Raw genomic sequence first — 19431 nt, forward strand, 5'->3', positions numbered from 1 at the left:
TAAAGTGCCTGGTGCTCAACCTGAAATTACAAGTTCAGGCCTCTTGTAAAAACAGATATATAAAAGCAAAAAGAAAACAGGACATTATTCTGAAAATAGAATGTATGTTTATTTTCCCCTTAACCTTAGAAGCTAGCTAGTGCTGATCAGTACTACTATAATATCATATAACTATAATTACTGAACAGTAGCTCATGCAGGAGTGCAGCTTTGTGCTCTAAAGCCGCTTTGATTTTCACTCAGGACTTCATACAAGATCAAATATTGCTGCATGTTGACAGGTTTAAATATCTTTTAAACACAAAATAGAAGAAAGCAAAGATCCTTAGCTTACTGACATTAACAACTTTTAGAAAATGAGCCTAATATATTTACATAATTAAGGATTAGGATATAAGCAAAAAAAAAGGGTTCAAGTGTAAAATAAAAATTTCTTATGGAATAATATAATGCTGTTGTGTGGGTTAAGACTTAACGTTGGGAAGAAATGTTGTAGATTTTTGGAAATAAGTTGTAATTACATTAATATAAAAATGTAATGATCAACACAGGAGTCAGCCAGACATGTATTGAGTTTAACGACCTTTTTCTCACCAGTAATGTGACTCATAAAATGACCCCAGAGGTCTTCTGTGCAAGCTTATATGAGCATAGACTGTAAATAAAAGATGAATGTAGCCTCTGGGTAAAAACCTGATTTCTATGTAATGGCCAACAGGGGGCGACTAGTCTTGTATAGAATTCTCTGAGAAAATCGTGTGAGTCACCAGATGTAGGCTGCAGTTGTTACCATGTCATGTTCAAATTCCTCTTCAGTACGAGCAACAACAACAACAACAACCTCCAGTCAGCAACCGACCACAATGAAAAGCTGAAGCTGAGAATTTGGATTGCATTAAAGCAGCCCAGCTAGTTTTTAATCTGGTTAATTATCCATTTTAACGGCAACGCTCGTCTCCTTCCGTGCAGATTTGTCATCAAAATAATTCCACCCATCATTATTTTGCAGTAACGTTGTCTCTCCATCATTCTATTAGCTCAACTAAAAACAGTTGGGATTGGTTTAAGGAAATACAAACAGGCCAGAGCGCTTTGTTCCCCCCCCCCCCTCCTCTATAGCAGAGCAGAATGCAGATGATGCCAGACTAATAAGAAAATGACCATATTTCTCATTTGATTGACTAACTCAGTAAACATTTTCCTAACGAGTTTATCATCTCAATTGCTAGTTTGAAGACTTATTCAATATATCATGGTGCTCATTTTCTAAATCATGCTCCTGTTTAGAGTAAAATAGATAAAGTAGGGTATGTTTAGCTACCTTGTGACTGACGAGCTCGCTGGCATGTGGGTTTGCATAGTGTCCTTGGGTTTTTTAAAAGAACAACCAGATTCCAAACTGGAGGATCCAAGAAGGCGAGTCCACAAATCAGTGGTTGAGTGATGTCCATCTTTTTGTACAGTCTGCAATTAATTTAAACTCCAGTTATAATTCTGCTTCATTCTGACTTTGACCTCTAGTTACTATGGTAATAATGGCAGGGCGTAAAGAAGGAAGTGAGGTGTCACAAAGTACAGAGGAGGTCTGGGTGCATGGATGGGTCAACAAGACGCTAGACTTTAAAGCACGAGGCAGCTGTTTATATCCTGTATGAAGCGGGTTGTTGCTTCTACCCATGATCTGTGTTTATCACGGTAAAACGAAGGTCCTCGGTTCTTGCCAAAATCTTTCCACAAGTCATTTTGTTCCTAAACAGAGCCGCTGATGATCTGTGCTGTGTTTCCCAGCATCGTTAGAGGTGCTACCAAACAATTACATGTGTTGTATTCAGGGCCAGACATCCTGTGTGATCAGAAATATTGGGAATTAGTCATCCCCTTCCTAAAACTTGTTTGAAGAAAGAAGTTAAGTTGCTCAATAAGCATTTCATTTTTCTGCCAACCAGTTGACGAATACAGCCATTTCCTCCAGATGGTTTATTCTGTGATGACGTATCAGTTACACTCAAAAGAACCTTTTTGTCAGTAGGTTTGTTACAGAGGTTGAACTGCACTGGTGTACACTGAGGTGCTGCAGAACTACTGTTATTTATATCCTGTACATGGGGCAAACAAAATAAGGCAACACAACTTCTTTCAGTGTTGTACAACGGTAACACAAATGACAATCTGTATGCACTCGAATGATTTTTCAATTTAAAGCAACATTATAACCTTCATGAAGGTAGTAATCTTGTATTAAATAGACTGTGAGCATATATTTCACTATGGCAGCACAGTCCTTACACAGCGAATACAGCTACACCTGTGAAGTGACTGATCCCATCTTAATTGCACACTATTCACTTACGAACAAATCACATTTTGCGGGTTCAGAGAAAATGAAAGACAGACGAACAAGATCTGCAAACGGAATGAGCACATGCTTTATTGCAAAGACAATTACATGGACTGTTGAGTTTAACCAGTGTTGTCCATCATTAGTCAGTTACTGTGCTAATTGCCGTGCCCGTCAGCCGAACATGTTGTAGACAGACCGCCATGTGTTGCTGGTCTGAGATGAGTTCGTTATGTCATGCTAACCAATCCGGCGCTGGTGTTTGTTCCATTCTTTGTCGCTATAAATACTGTTTGGTTGTTAATCAGCCTCCTGAAAAACGGACGCAGTGAATCAGCACTCTCGTCCGTTTTTGCTTCAAATTTCCTTTCGTTCCTTCCGTCTTCTTTCAGTTTACTCTGCAGGTTTACTCTACCTGTCTGCCTCTGTCTGTATTTTCCGTCTGTCTTTCAGGGGGGCGATGAGTCATCTGACGCATCTCCATTTCCCCCCACCGACAGTCCTCAGCAGGAACACACACGCACAGATATACCCGACACAAATCGCATAGTTTGCTCTCTGGTTTCAAATCGCTCCATTCCTCAAAAACGCCTGACTCACAGGAAATCCTTTCAGCCCGATATAGCAGTGAGCATCATGTGCCTGCAGCCCTCACATCACAGCGCCTCACCCTGCCTTCTGAATGCATAATTCATAGATAGTTTATTTATTTACCGGGTTTAATTGTTGGTTTGCCTGCAGCCTGGCATCCCGTATTGTGGTGTAAATGTTTTGGCTGTGGGTGACACAAATCGCACACTAAAACACACACACACACAATCAGTCACATACCTAGACAAGTGGCGATGTGAGGCAGCCCACCTGGTTGGTTGGGAACAAAGAGTGGATTGACAGTTTGTCAGTACTTTGTCCCAGTCCACTGAGTCGCCAAATGAAGCAGTCGTGTCTCTTGGGGGAGTTAAATCAGACACACACATAAGTGTAGATGGACATATATGTGTCGGTGGTGGTGGGGATGCATATATATAAATATATAGATCACACTCTCACATCAGTTCAATCTTGTTTCCAGTTCTTTTCTCTGTGTTTCTAATGCTCTGTTTTCTTGACTGGATTTTTCGTCTTTATTCTGACTTGTTAAAATTGGAGCCATCTGCAGGACAAAAGGGTGAAAGGACAGAGTTGAAGCCAAGATAAAATAAAAGAAGAAGAGGAAAATGCTTATTTATAGGAAACACAGAAAGTGTCAGAAATGTAAAGGAAGACACTGGAGACGGGAAAAAAAAAATGGAGCAACACTAAAAATAACTAAGTCTGTTAGAGAAGAACTTGCTGGAGTTGTGCAAAGGTGGCGGCAGCACTTCAAATCAGAACTAGACTTGAACACTGGGAGTCCAGGTACCCAAGTGAACTTGGAACTGAAGGCTCATCAAATTACTTCAAAGTTCTCATTTTATTAAAAAAAAAAAGAAAGAAAAAAAAATCTATATAAAGTCAGAAGATGATTAAAAAAATAAAATGTTGACCAAACCAAAGTCCAGATGATCACAACCCAAATATATTGAATTTATAGTCCTGAATAAGAAGGAAGAAACCAGAACTTATTAAAAGTTTAGAATCTAGCATCAGACAATTTTGACTTTTTTTTCCTTAAAAAAATTACTCAAACTGACTAATTACTAAATTAGTTGGCAATAAATCAAACTAATCGATTGACTGATTGTCGCTGCTCCATTCAACACCACATAAGACCTGTGGACATAAATAATGGATCAAACTATAAACCATCAAAGCAGTAAAAGACATTTGAAGACTGTATATGTTTTTTTTAATTAATCACATTTTCACTCACAATGTACGGCAATGCTGGGTGACTTATTTATTGATCCAGTCGAACATCAGTCAGTGATCTATATTATCCCAAACTTTTATTGAAACTAAATATCATGGCACAACTTTAGGCCACATTTTGATTTCTCATTTTAAACCCTGTTTTTATTGTAGCATGTCATTTGCTACTAAAAATAAATAAATAAATAAAAAAAACAAGCTTTGCCAGCTGAGAATTTTTAGACATATAGCGTTAAAAGCATCCACATGAAGACTGAAGTAAACATGATTTAAAGCTTACAGGCTAAACATCTTGAAGGAAGACACCCTACTGTTTAATTCACTTAAACACCATGAAGCGCTTGTACACTGCTTGTACTTTTTTTTTTTTGGGGGGGTTCTAGTTGGATTTTTCTGCCTTCCAGAACACAAGTGCTCTCCAAACACGGCGCATATTCTTTTCTTAACTCCGACATTAAAACAGTACAAACACATCCTGTGTGAACACTTTTGCCCGAAGTTCACAGATGGCTCAGTAGTATTTGCTCATCCCGCTGTGATGTTGTCACACAGTGTTTAGGACTGGGAGCATCATATCCTCCTGTGTTCCCTTTTTGGGAGACACACACACAAACACACACACACACACGAGAGGCGCTGAGTGAAAAGTTGTACAGCTTCGGGCTAAAGTTAGTGAATGAATGAACCATTATAGTACAGCTTTCTGGGGCAGAACACACACAGGAGAGAAGACAGACAGTCTAGTTTCACAACTGTAGATTATTTGTGTCGGTCTGCTTCAGAATTTACTTTTGCTTCTTTGATATACGACGCCCGGTAACAACAGTTTGTGTATCGCAGCATGTTGCAGCGTGTACAGCATGTACATGTATGATAAATATGTTGTTGTTTTTTTTCCTGTTTGTGAATGCCTGCAGAGCTTTACAGTCTGAAGCCTCGGGTTGAGTTTGATCTGCTGCGATGTGCCACTTTCTCTCTGGGGTCACAACTATTCTGGGCTCTGGTTCTGTCACTGTGTGTGTGTTTGTGTATGTTTTCTGCATGTTTGTTTCTTACCTGTTCACGACTCCTGTCAGTTCTTAAACGTGTGTGCCACAGTCGTGTTTTTCCTTGTGAACATGTGTGGGCGGGCCAGCAGGCTGGCAGCCATTAAACTGTGTCCCTCTATTCATTCAAGTGATAATTGTTCATTCTGGTATTTGCGTAAAGTACCACTGGCTTGTGTTTGTGTGTGTGTGTGTTCATAGTGATACACGTGCCCTAGAGTTGCAGCTTTAGCCACGAGACTTCAGAAAACCCTGAAGAAAAAGATGGAGAGATTGCAGAAATGACAATGTGGAGTGTTTTTGATAATAATTATGGCAGAGTGCGGCTAAAAGGGCCACTTTGGCCTTCAAGTGGTGTTTGTTCTTTGGCCACTGATGTGCAGGTAACATCATTGCATGTTGTTTTGATGAGTAATAGAGCTGAAAAGCACTCTTCCAACCTCATTTTACCAGTTCAGCAGACAAAAAAACACACAAAAAAAAGGATGGCGAAACAGTTTGAAGAACAGCAGCACTGATGGACTTCTTGTGTGAAAGCTGATGTTAAATAGCTTCTGTTGTTACTAAAATTGTACGAGTTGAGTGGATAACTCTCATTATTCTGCATCCAGAAAGACACTAAAAGGAACAGTTGCATGATGGGATGTTAGCTCAGAGAGGAAGCACCCAACAGTTGCAATTTGCATCACACATTTTAGTCATTTTTGGAGTGACAACTGATCAAATGAACACACAGGCGAAGGACGTTTTAGGATTCAGTGTAACGGACACTTTCAAAGGACATCATTATCTCATATGACCATCAAAAATAACTATAAATCCTCTTTGAAAATCTTGAATAGATGTTTCCCATAACTCCCAAAACAGTCTGAGAATCATCAGGTTTTTAGGTTGTCTGGACATCAATGGCACCTCAATGTACTGCAAACCTGCCAGTTGCTAATTTCCTGTATTTTCAATGATGCTAATTTGACAAAATGTGAACTTTACAGAAACTTGTTGCAGCCCAATGCTAGTTGTCTGTTTTCTGTTAGCAACAATGCTGATTGTGTTTCCTGATTGCATCCCCAAAGCATCATGGGATGTAGCCTCAAAACTCCTTCATGATTACACTCTAAACAGAAGTAAGAGGAAGAACAAATAAGAGATATGCAATTCAGTTTTATTAACCTTTTTTATGTGGCGCTGAACAATTTCTGGCATTCGTGAGGCTCACAAATGCAGTGTTGTGCTGGACTTTTTGTTTTAGGTGCATCTACTTTATGTTCACCCTAAATGGTTTACGACACCTTGTGGTGCAGAATAATATACTTTGAGAGTTACTTGTTCTTTTTGTCAGTCCTCATACACATTTTTTTATCACGTTATGTAAATGATTGTAAACAGGAATAAAGGTGCAAAGAGATGTTTTGTACAATTACTCAGTTTTGGACTTACAGTTAGTCAAAGATGGCCCCTTGTTGTACTAACCAGTGGTGCATTTTATTTTCATTTCCGACTCCTCACTGCTTCGATTTGCAGCAATCTGGTGGTGCAGGGAGGAGGTCTGTTTTACTGGACGTTCAGCTGTCATGTTTTTTAATATTTCAGTTTGGAACATCAACGCTCTGACAGCAACAGCACCAGTGCAACCAATGAAAATGTTTAATACACATGTTTAATAGATGCTTAATAGACTTTTGGTCACATGTGCAACATAAATACCCCACTCTGGAGCCCTGAAGGACAATATTTTCTTCTAGATTCTCGATAAACACAAGTACAGTGCAGCATAAAAGTACTTAAGTAAAGTGAAAATACACTGAATGTACTCATCTAGTTACGCACACCTCTACCCTTTTAGGTTTTTTGTGTTTAATACAGTTATATGTTGTTTTTACCAGTTAATCAGTTTAACCCCTTTAGTTAATCAACTGATTACATAAGTAGTTGGATCGGCCTGATAAGGGAGGCCATCTGGTTGACTGATTATTAAAGAAGCTGCATGTTTACAGACGTTATCGCTGGTGTCCCACTTTCTAATCACGATGTGGAGAAAAGAAAAAAAAAAAAAGAGACGTAAACACACATATATACACACACACACACACACACATGTGACAGCTCACTCAGCCATAACGTTAGATGTCTTATCAGCCAATTAACCCAGAAGGTGACCTACACAAGGTTATGTCATCTCTAATCCTATTTATTGAGGCTACTGTATGTGCATAACAACAGTTTGATGCATGTGTGTTTGACTGTGCCTGGAGGGAGGCGGGAAGGAAACAGAGAGGCAAGAGATTTAGGCAACAAAAAAGACAGAAAAATGTTAAAGGAATATAAAAAGAGAGGGAGAAAAAAATAACCTTTGAAATAATTCTCTCTCCAATTTCCTCAATTTTGAAACAGTGGGTTTATCCCATTGGCCCATTATGAAACTTAGAGACAAAAGCTTTCTAATCCTGGCTCTTCTGCTCTGCCTTTGATGGCTGGCTGCGTATGCAAGTCAATGAGTGTGTGTACTCCATGCGTGCGTGTTTGACTTCTACATTAGTGCACTGGATTGTGCATGTGTGTTGGCTAATGCTGCTCTAAGCTGCATGCTGTCCTACGGCGTTCGGCGATGTGTGTGTGTGTGCGTGCGTGTGTGTAAACCTGCGAGTGTTTGTGTGTGTGTGCGTGTGTTTATGTTAGATTAGACTGCACTGAAATTATCTCCACGGGGACGTTGGGCTGTTGCTGCATCAAGAATAAGATACATCAAAGAGAAACGGCTTCTACATAACAGCGGAGCAAACGGGCGCTTCTGTATGCGGCCCCGAACTTCTCACGACTGTCAGACGCGTTTGAATCACACCGCGAAGAAATTTAAGAACAGAAGCTACATGTGCGGGACGCATCAAAAGCAGCACAGCATAGTAAAACAAAATTAGAGCTAAATTAGTATCCAGGAAGTATGATCTTCTCCTTCCACAACCCAAGAATGTTTAATCCCACCGTGGGAATAAAACTTTGCCCCAAACAAAGATCCCTAGAAACCATCGCTGTCAAGGAAATAGTTGTGCTGCCGTCGGCCACAGATAATCTGCAGCAATGAGCCCCGCATCCATCTCCGCTCGCCATCCTGCTCTCTGATCCCTCACCGGGACTTTAATGTCTCACATCACATCTTTCTCACGTTAATCTGCATTTCTATTTTCATACACACACACACACACGTATAGGGTTAGCGAGCTTAGTGTGTCTCTGCATGTGTGTTTGCGTGTGCCTATTGGCCTGAAGCACGCCTCAAGGCAAAAGCACCAGTAGACCCCTGGTTACGAGCTAAAACCGGAGCAGCTGGGGCAGTTAGAAGGAAGGACTTATCATCACAGCAGGAAGAAGCTCTTACAGGGGCTGAAGAACTACTCAGTATTCTCTTCCCCCCAAAACAGCTGCCATAATGACTCGCGATTGCACCAGAACTCATCGAGTAGACACTGACTGCGCACACATTTCTGTATTTATAGTGTAGGAGAGAACAGGACTAATAGGCTGCAGAGGGATACATTGCACCCAGAGGTTTACATTACGTTGAAAAAAATGGTGAAATGCCACCTTTATGTTGGTGACTTTAGGAGCAAACAGGTCGTTCTGTGCATGTGTTCAGCTCTGAAACATCTGCATTTCTTTTGGGAATTGGCTGTTGATATAGGATTCTAGTGCATCAAGATCGTCACTAATTGCTCAACTGGGTTTTATTAGATACTACTAGACAAAGCAATTGGAAGGCACACTAAAGTGACACTACATGGTTAACTTTCTTGACATTAAACAGTAGGAATTGCACACATTCATGGCCGCAGAGAATCTGCTTGCCAAACTCTGGACATTGGGCTCCTAGCCACGAGCTACTGCAGCTCATTTAACAAAAAATTGTTCCTGGACTTTTCATTTCAGAAACTAGGTTAAACTACTTTTTGAGCACATCATTATAGCTGAAAATTTGCACTTGCAGGTACTTTGAACATTCGTACTTCATGACATTCGTCCTACAAAGATGTGGGTCTTATGTGAGATGCTGTTAAGAGTCAGAATCAGAGAAACTTCATTAATCTCTGCAGGAAAATCACTTTGGAACAGTTGCTCAAGATTGTGGAAGCTGTTAAATCTTACAGAGATGAGGAATAGTGTAACTGGGTAACCACAGCAGGTCAGTGTCCAGTCATGTCTAGCAGTGAAGTCCACAACTTATTAACCCTTTATGGGCCAAGCGACCATATTTGGTAACTTCCTTGGACGTTCAATATGGCCGCCCTGTGCCTCTCCTTGAAGTTGAAGAACCATGTGCTCTTTGATTTAGTTTTTATATGAGTGCCAATGTCACTACCTTATGAAAAATGTCACTAAACAAATGTCCCAGGCGCTTTATAAACACTTTGTTACTGGTTTGCATCGAGCTCCACTTTGATTTATTTTTGGAGATTAGTGCCAAAACCACTACCCCAAGAACAATGTGACTAAATGAACTTGCCAAGCACTTTATAAATACTTTGTCACGTTCGTATCATTACCTCAAACTAAAATATTCCTAAATAAATGTTTTTTGCAGTTTGTTACTTTTTCTTTTATTTATTATAAATTCCTCTTTTTTTAACCGTAGACGAGCAACTTACCATATATGGCAACTTTATTCATCTTGATTTACAACATTTTTATTTTTTTTTAAGTCACAAAAGTAAAAATATCTTGAAATATCCTTCAATAGCACCCAGGGGTTGACATGTTTATTTTCCAAGTATTTCAAGGAGTGCCCTATAAAGGGTTGAAGGTTTTTAAAGACAGAACCATCAAATCAGAACAAACCAGAACAGTAATAGGGCATATTAAGCAAGTCCAAGGCTGACATTTTAGTTCAAGGTAAATGATCTTTTAAATGTGGGTTTCATTCTTCTGAGAGACAACATTTTAAAATCTCAGTAGCGGTGGTAGCGATTAATGCTGTCATGATCATGAACTTTTAGTTGATTAATTGCCACTGAGGTATCTTTCTCTTTTGTCTTTATTGCATCTATTAGTTTTACATTAGTGATATTAGCGCCTTTGATGCCTCTTTTTTGCTGGAAGTTATTGGGCTTTTCTTTTAAACAAACATACGCCCACACCGATGATGTGGTGTTTGGCTTTGCAACTAAAATTGCAACGATAGCACCACTTGATGCTAATGGAAATGAGATTGGTCAAACATTAGAAGGTAAGCATCTTGGTAGAAACAGTTGGTGCCAATAATCTAGTAAAATGGTCACTGAAATGTGGCATCTGAGTTGGTTTCATCAAGCTGCTTTTATACAGGTGAATGGAAATGATTCGATTAAACATAATGATGGTAGTCGAGTCATATAATAGCATCAGACAACTATATAATAATTGTGAGAGGCTGAACTCGCAGACAGTGTTTCAGTTCATCCCAAAAGTGCTGGATGGTTGGATCCAGACTTTGGGCAGCAAATTAAATCATTAGAAATCGTATTAAATCGTTTAAATTGTTAGAAATCCAATTAAAGTACACGGTAGCATGTACATAACCATTGTAGAAGAAGAATTTATCATGGCACAACTGAAAAAGTGACTAAAACAACAGAACACATTTCACATCTTTCATTGAAGTTCTTACTTTGAATTCCTACACTGACGTCAGATTTGCAGATTACTTTTTGTCCTCTGCCACAATCAAGCCAAACCATTAATTCATCCGTGACATTTAAATTGCATAATTTCTGCCTTTCTCTTACGTTGTGTAATCACATGGTGAGCATTGTGTGGTCAGGGTCAAACATGATGGTGTGTCTAAATAGGCAGGTCTTTAGTGCTTTGTCACTGCTCAACATGCTCCTCATAGCAAACAGTTAATGTACAAAATTACAGTGATGGTTTTTTTTTTTTTTTTCCATGCTAGCGCTGAATAATGTCACCTCAAATGAATAGCTATTATACATAATTTAAACACAGCATCATCTGTGTATTTAATCTGTCAGTCTTTCTGTTTTCTCTCTTTTGATTCATCTCCTACCCTTGTTTCTGCCTCTCTCTCTCTCTCTCTGTCCTTCTTTTTCTCTGGTGAGCATTTTAAATCAGGGTCACAGTGGGGAGGCAAGCTGCCTAGTAACAGGTTCAGCTCCACACAAACACACACAAACACACACTAACACACACACACGTCTCTATCGCTGCATTCATCCAACCATACCGTGTTTTCTCTGTGTATGTGTGTGTGCGTCTCTCTGTAGGGAGTTTGGCTGGAGGGATCCAGAGCTGCCAGAGGTGATCCAGATGTTGCAGCATCAGTTCCCATCAGTCCAGTCCAACGCTGCTGCCTACCTCCAGCACCTCTGCTTCGGAGACAACAAGATCAAATCTGAGGTATTGATCTCTGAAGTTCTTTCTCCCGAGAGAAAGAACTCTCAGACAGAATGAATTGAAAACTTTTGCTTGAGGGGCCCCTACATCACTGCGCTACACCGCCCTGTTCCTTCTATTTATGCACACAAACGCACGATTTGACTCCTCTTCAGAGTTTAATCCGAGAGACTTTAATCAAAACACAGGCAGAAATACTCATTTCCTCTCGTATCTAGATATGCATGGAGATTTGGCGCATTTGATCTATTTGCCGAGGTCTGACGAACGCCGTTTCATCAGCGCTTTGAGCCTTGAGTAAGATTGTGGGAGACCAAGGTGTGCGCTTCTCTGAAAATGTTTTTTTGATGGTCACGGAACAGACGAATGAAGAAATATCACTGCAACATATCCACAGCGTAGAGCAAATATTCAAGTATTAATAGCAGTCTTGATTTTGGCTTTTCACAATCAAATAAAAAAGATTCACTATGATTTTTTTTGAAGTTTATAATGCGAAAAAACAGCTCACGTAGATAAAATCACTCAGTTTCAACTTTAAATCTAACATTACAATATCTTGTTTTGCTCTTTTCAAAGTAATTGTGCACACAGCTGTCTGAGAGTGGAGACTAGAGGCTCCTCTGTACACAGTGAAGTGTACAGAAAGTGTGAGGTGTTTAGGAACATTGGATATTCAGCAAGTAAAGCAATTTGGGCTCAATTAAATTTATATTTTCTTCTAGCAGATACACCGAATTCCAGTGAAGATTATTTGAAGTCTTATTTGATGCTAATATGTGTATATTAGCAGGAAAGTAAGATTAGATTAGATGAGATGAGATGAGATGAGATAAGATAAGATAAGATATGCCTTTATTTATCTCACATTGGAGAAATTCAGTGTTGTCAGCAGCAGTACACACAGAGATACACACATACTAGAAGAACAATGTACATATATGAAATAGTGCAAACACAAGTATAAAAATGCTACTTCTACTACTAATACTACTACTAATAATTATAATAAACTGTGCAAATGCAAATATATATATATATGCATACATGTCGTGGAATAGTGAGTAGTAGCACAACTTAGAAGCTGAAGAAGTGCTTAGGTTGTTTAAATGTGAAAGTGCATTGCATACATTTTGTCCATCCATCCATTATCTTAATCCTCACGAGGGTCGTGGGGGGGCTGGAGCCTATCCCAGCTGACTCAGGCTGAAGGCAGGGGACACCCTGGACAGGTCACCAGTCTATCACAGGGCTACACTTAGAGACAGACAACCAAGCACACTCACATTCACACCTACGGACAATTTAGAATCACCAATTAACCTCAACATGTTTTTAGACTGTGTGGGAGGAAGCCGGAGAACCCGGAGAGAACCCACACTACACAGGGAGAACATGCAAACTCCACGCGAACCCGGGATCTTTTAGCTGCGAGGCAACAGTGCTACCAACTGCGCCACCTTGCAGCCCCATTTTGTCCATAACAACTCATTATGACCATATTCGTTCAGCCCTATCACAATGCTTTCTGTACTTGTTTGTCATTCTAGCAGTGCAGTGTTTCAGTTTTCTCATCAGCAGCCTTCATAAAATTACCACTCTTGATATTTTGGGAAGTACAGTGTGCGTCACAGGACCAAACCTCTGTTCCAAATTCTGCTCTATTTAGTCGACTCTCTTTTTACAGCCAGATTCAAACGAACCCGAGCGCTGTCATCTCTAATCACGGGATACGTCACAGTCAATGTGAGTGAAAACAGTTCTGAGTGGAAATAGAACTTTCAATTAATTTGTCTTTGAACCATACAAACAATTTTTTATGATATTCTTCTTCTTCTCCATTTAGATATGTCGCTGCTCACTGCGGCTGGCTGTTAATGGATCAAATTAAGTGATAGCGCCTCATTCTGCTGCCAGGGATTCGTTTTTTTTTTTTTTTTCTCTGCTCGGGTCACTTCGGGCCAATCGCAGTTTGGATCAAATCTGTTATGCTCAGGTCTGTTCGGGTCAGGTCTGGCTGAGCTCAGATCCTCCTCAGAATCCTCTCAGCTCTCTTGTTTTTAAAAATGTATGTTTCTAGGGGTCAGTTCAGGATCAGATCCAACATTTTGGACCCATGCAGTACACTTACTTTCTTTCTTACCAAGATATTTGGGAGGATGGATGCCTCTGTCTTGTGTTGGTTAGCTTAGCTGGTCAAAAACAGCTAGCCTGGCTCAGTCCAAAGGTAATAAAATCCACCTACCTGCAAACTACTCCACTTGTTGAATCAACTCCCATGGCAATAGTGCTCTTGAAGCCACAGGTTTGTCCTGAAATTAGTAGAACTTGTTCTTCCTTATTCCTCTTCTGCTTCTTCAAAAACTTGTTGGCTTTCGTCTTTGCTTAGAGGAAACTCCATCCCATGGGGGTACACCTGCGCGAGCTCCGACACGTTTCGTATCAGACGGCATTAACTCCTCATTATGCAGACTTAACCCGGCTCTGGACGCAACCTCGTCCCTGCACTCTCTCCTCCCGTCCTCTAGAGCCGCCATCACTCAGTGTCTCGCAGAAAAACTGTTCCGTCTGTCTCCTCAATGTCAAGTCAATTCAGCTCGATTCCACTTTATTAATCCCCATGGAGGCGATGGATTTGAGGGCAAACAAAGTTCTTCAAACAGCAATCAGCCAACAGGCATTAAAAATAGAGCGAGACAGAGAAGGATGAGAAAATGACTGATGAAGTATGGTAGTATTTAGAGCAGGGCTGCCAAAGCTACAACACAGAGGCCAAATTGTTTTTTACCCTTGAGGAAGATGTCTGAGTGGTGAAATAATGGACTAAGAGACATGTATGTATGGACGACTGTCTGTTCAGTTTTCCAGCAATAGATACAATCTACGGATCCTGTTGTTCCTACAGCCGACAACTCAACTCTTGAATGTACAAACTTATATTTCATAGTGTCATCTATAAATGTCATCTTCCCTACAGTGTTTGCACTCGTGCAGCCCCATATCAGCTTACCTCTATCTTTTGCGGCCTGTACCTTGCAGTCGCTGTGGTGGTCCAGGCCCACGCCAAACATATTGGATCCAAACTCATTGACTTTGCTTTCATCTGACCAAAGAGTGTGCTGCCAATGTTCATCGGGCTTCCGGTACAGTTTCATCTTGCAGTTTTTTTTGCTCTTTTGTGAGCAGCGGTTCTTTCCTTGGACAGCGTCCATAGAGGTTGACTTCATGCAATGTCCTTCACACAGTGTGCGCATCACTGAACCGCCGGTTTCCACAGATAATCCTCGTGCCAAGTCAGCAGCACTGACCCCGCAGTTTTCCATATCAAGGTGTTGTAAATAGTGAATTGTGTGCGGACTCTTATTTTCGTTACTGGTAGCGTGGCTCCCTCTGTGACTCCTAACTAGTGCTGCTGCTTGTGTTCAGTAACCTGCTGATGCTCTTGTGCTCTCTCGCATATTTATGAAGTCTCACAGTTGGGTTTCTCACTCGTTCAGTGTTCAGTACCATGTGGAGCCATGTTGCATTAGAAACAACCCAGGTCGAAACAGAAAACTGTGGCGCTCACTGGTTCCTTTGTAACCTTGTCCATGCACTCAGCCTTAACTGGAAATCACATGTGTACTCCCTTTTGCTGCATTGAGGTTGTTGTGTTTAGCCTGAGTTTCAGTGCCGTCCATCTAACCTGCATGTCTTTAATTATACATAAGATCAAATACTCTACATTTCAACTTCAGAGTAATACAATTATTGCAAGATGATGTTGTGAATAATTTAACAGTTTACTGTTATTGTAAGTGTATACATCTGTTTTTACGTCTATGTCGATTTAAAAGACTATTAGTCAGTTAAAAACATAATCAAATAACAATATAAGGTAGTTTATCAAGTAGAAATGCTAAACATTGTTGTTCCTAAACAACAAAAAACTACTCGTGGCACTTGCTGAGAAACATTCCTGTACATTTGTTGCCTTGTCAAGTGAAGTAAAGCTACAGTCATTATTCTGTTGGTTGAATTTAATGGGGATTTTGGTTTAATTAAATGTTTTTATAATTGCATAGTGATTTTTTTTCTTTTTTTTTTGACATAGCTCTCATTACGAGGCCTGTTGCTTCAGGAGCCGACATTGAGTTCAGCATCTAGTTAATTTGCAAAACAATCAGTGTCCGGTTTGACATTTTCAGCCTCAGTGCATCAGCAGCACGAGGCGTCATGCTGTTGTACCGTCGTCTGCAGCAACCAAAGGCGCGATGTACAACCGCCTTGTCTGTGTACAATCTCCTGCACTAAAGTGACTCTTTTGTTTTTATGGAGAGCAGCCAGTCTGCCCTACATTTTCTTTGTCTAGACGGAGGAAAGCAGGGAGGGCTGCAGACGCACAGAGGTGCAGTGGCTGATGTTTAAATGAAGCTTGCATCAGTGCAATGTCAGCCCCAGCGCCCTGTGTGTTTTTTTGAAGTACTGACAAGATACAAAATGATATTTACATAGCACAAAATCTAGTTTGTCTTCCTTTGTTTGAGGTAAACAAGCCCAAATATCTTGAGCTACTCCTGCAGACATATCGGAGCGGACAAGTTGCACAAATGCATAGAAACACCACTATCGTTCCTAAGTGTTCCTTTGCTGCCCCCTCATTCCTTCCCTCCTCCTCTGTCCTCAGATCCGGCGGCAGGGTGGAATCCAGCTGCTGGTGGACCTGTTGGACCACCGGATGACTGACGTGCACCGCAGCGCCTGCGGAGCTTTGAGGAACCTCGTGTACGGCAAAGCCAACGACGACAACAAGATCGCCCTGAAGAACTGCGGAGGAATACCGGCTCTGGTCCGACTGCTCAGGAAGACCACAGATGTTGAGATCCGAGAGCTGCTCACAGGTAAAACACCTGTAGATATTTTGATGTTCCACACCAGGAGTGAATACCAGGACCTGAGATCACACTGTTCCCTGGAAAAACTCACCAAAATCTATTTACTCCTCCTGGTAAAAGCATCTGTAGGAATCTGGGGGATGTTTAGCAGGTGGTTCCTTGTGTCTTCTTCTAAGCAGCATCACTGTTTCCATGCAGTTGTAGCTAAATACTAAAATTCTCCTTTTCAATACAGCAATTTGGTATTGTAGCTCTATCACCAGCAGCAGCCCTATTATGTGGCAGAGGACAAATTGCGTAAAGGATAATTGTGCCAGTAATTCAGTGAGTGGTGTAATTGGACATGCAAGCTTCTGTTCCCAATTCAGAGTGCAGAGCAGAGTTCAACAGGTGGAGCAGCAAGGGCTTTGTTTCTTTTTGTAGGAACAAAATGTTGGATTTAGAGGATTTTAAAGTCTACAGCTAAAAGCTATTTGGCAGATATTAGCATTTTTAGTCCTTATTTGACTACTTTTCGTCCAACCAAATCAAAGAATGAATAAAAGATTCCAAATTTCCCCATCGTGCTTAAATTCCTCTCAGCTCAAAAAGGGTGTACGAGGCAGAATTAAGATTCTCAAGTTGAAATACCTATCATGTCTTGAAGATTTCCTAAACCTGCTCCTATCCATGCATCCATCCATCAGCTATAGACGCTTTTCAATTCAATACAGAGCCACCATAAACATTTCAAACAGACAAACCCAACAAATTAAAAGTTTCTTTTAGGCAACTGGCATCAGTGGGAAGGAACCAAAAAAACTCCCCGTCATCCCGTAGAGGGTCATGATGGATTGAAGCCTATCTTAGATGACACTGGGGGAGATGCAGGGAACACCCTGGACAGGTTGCCAGTTCATCACAGCGAGAGTTTAACACAAAGAGACGGATGCACTCACACCTACGGCCATTTCAGAATCACCAATTAACCGTATATGCTGTTGGGCTGAGGGAGGAAGCATCTAGAGAAAACCCACGCAGGGAAAACACGCAGGTTTGTGCAGAGAACCACTAACCACTGACCACCCGAACCTGGTTCAAAGTATAGGAAGAATAGAGACCGTTATGTAGAGGGAGATTGTTTCATGTTTATAAAGGCTTTCCACAGAATAATGAAGAATTCATAAAATGAGTTACTGCGTATGTCTAATAACTGTTATTTTTTGTAGAGTTAGGTATAAACAGAGCTCATAACCTCAATATAACGTGCCTGCATGAAACCACTCACATATTCCAAAACTAATAATGTGATATTCTAAACACATTATGTAACGTATACTACAAAAGAGTCATATCTGTTTAAAAACAAAGCAAAATCCTGCTTTTCCCTTCCTGCCTGCACTAATGCATGGATGCCATCTACCTGTGGTCACATCCACTCAGACACACACACATTCATTTTCACCCTTCGTGGACGCTACATTCGCACAGCACACAAAACACGCTGTACTGTGCATGTACCCATTTGCACTCGAGCACAGATACAGACAAACACCGTCACACACACACACACACACACACGACAACACACAGAATTGTTTACCACCTGCCTGCTTCCCAGCACTCATCAAGAGCTGTTGACTTGTCAAACTGAGCTTCTGTGCAAAGGGCTACACTGCACTTGTATCCACAGCGTGTTTGTATTCTCTGTCGGTAAACACAAATATCTTCCACGTCATAAAAAATGTATTCAGGGTTGATTAATTTGAGGTTCAAAGCCACACCGAGGTCTGGCTTGTAGATTAAAGGATTACCTCTACCAGTGTTTTTCACAGCGTTTACTGTACATACATCCAGGCAATTTTTCCTTCCTTGATTGGCATTCGCACAGGCGGCCGCGGTAAAAAGGACTCTCACCTCTGGAGGGGGATGGAGAGATGACAGAGCTGAAGGAGGAACACTGCTCAATTTTCTAACTGATCTACGGCTAGAAAATCCCAGGGGTGGGGGCGGGTGGGCGAGGTCGGGTGGGTAATTCCAGTCCAGGAGCCAAATGAGAAAAATGGATTTCTCCTGCCGGCACCCACGCTCATAAAAAACATTCTCTGCTGTGGGAGTGTACGGAGCAGGATATCTGTCATGATATTTCTGCTTTCTGGAGCAGCTCAGTCAGTGTGTGAGGACGTTTATTTTCCACATCTAGACCGAGGCCATCCAAACAACGCCCAACGACTATTCTTAGACATGTTGAATCTGAAGTAATGAACACAGAGAGAGTAAAGGCTGTTTAAAACACAGCTTTATTCTGTTTGTGAGAACACAAAAACAAGGCCATTTACCGTTATCACCGCAAGGCAATTAAGTCCAGATCTATTTGTTTTCACAAACAGAATTAAGGTTTTGCTAATCAGAAGGGGTGTTTTAATCCTCCCTGTTATTATAGTAGAGGTTTGACAAAGCAGAGTCGTATATGTGGCCTTGTTTGGGGGAGGAGAGCAGTGTAATCACTTCTTTTTTCCTGTTTTTGACAGAGAATGAAGATTTTACAAATCTGAAAATGGATTTAAACAGTCGCCTATGCGTTGGTCACGTCCAGGTTTAGTTATGGGGTTTTTTTAAAGCTGAACCCATAAATCTGCCAGCAGGTTTGAACGGCATGTTGTTTAATTTAAAAAATGCCAAAATGACACCATCTATCATAAACAGAAACTAAAAAACAGAATGGATCATCAGATTTCCAACTTTCCAATGAATGAACCGTGTGTGGTTCAGCTAGAAAATGAACCCAAACCAAACTTAACTACGAAGCTGATACACAAAATTTGCAAAAAAAAAAAAAAAAGAAACCACGTTGCACCAAAAAAAAAAAAATTAAAAAAATTAAAAAGCACTCCTTGACTTTTGTGGTTAAACTTGTCATTGTAGATTCATACGGCATGGTATCATATCTTTTGAAAGATGAAGC

The 19431-nt window shown here is 40.7% G+C and overlaps 1 protein-coding gene across 1 annotated transcript in view; it reads left to right on the forward strand.

Moving 5' to 3' along the window:
- ctnnd2b (catenin (cadherin-associated protein), delta 2b) overlaps window positions 1-19431 on the forward strand; it is a 173160-nt gene that overhangs the window by 102120 nt on the left and 51609 nt on the right. The window contains exons 11-12 of the mRNA XM_008286297.1: window positions 11484-11616; window positions 16280-16493. Coding sequence (XP_008284519.1) covers window positions 11484-11616; window positions 16280-16493 — 347 coding nt within the window. The remainder of the gene's footprint in view (window positions 1-11483; window positions 11617-16279; window positions 16494-19431) is intronic.

This window comes from Stegastes partitus, unplaced genomic scaffold, assembly GCF_000690725.1.
Source record: "Stegastes partitus isolate 25-593 unplaced genomic scaffold, Stegastes_partitus-1.0.2 Scaffold447, whole genome shotgun sequence".
Taxonomy (NCBI): domain Eukaryota; kingdom Metazoa; phylum Chordata; class Actinopteri; family Pomacentridae; genus Stegastes; species Stegastes partitus.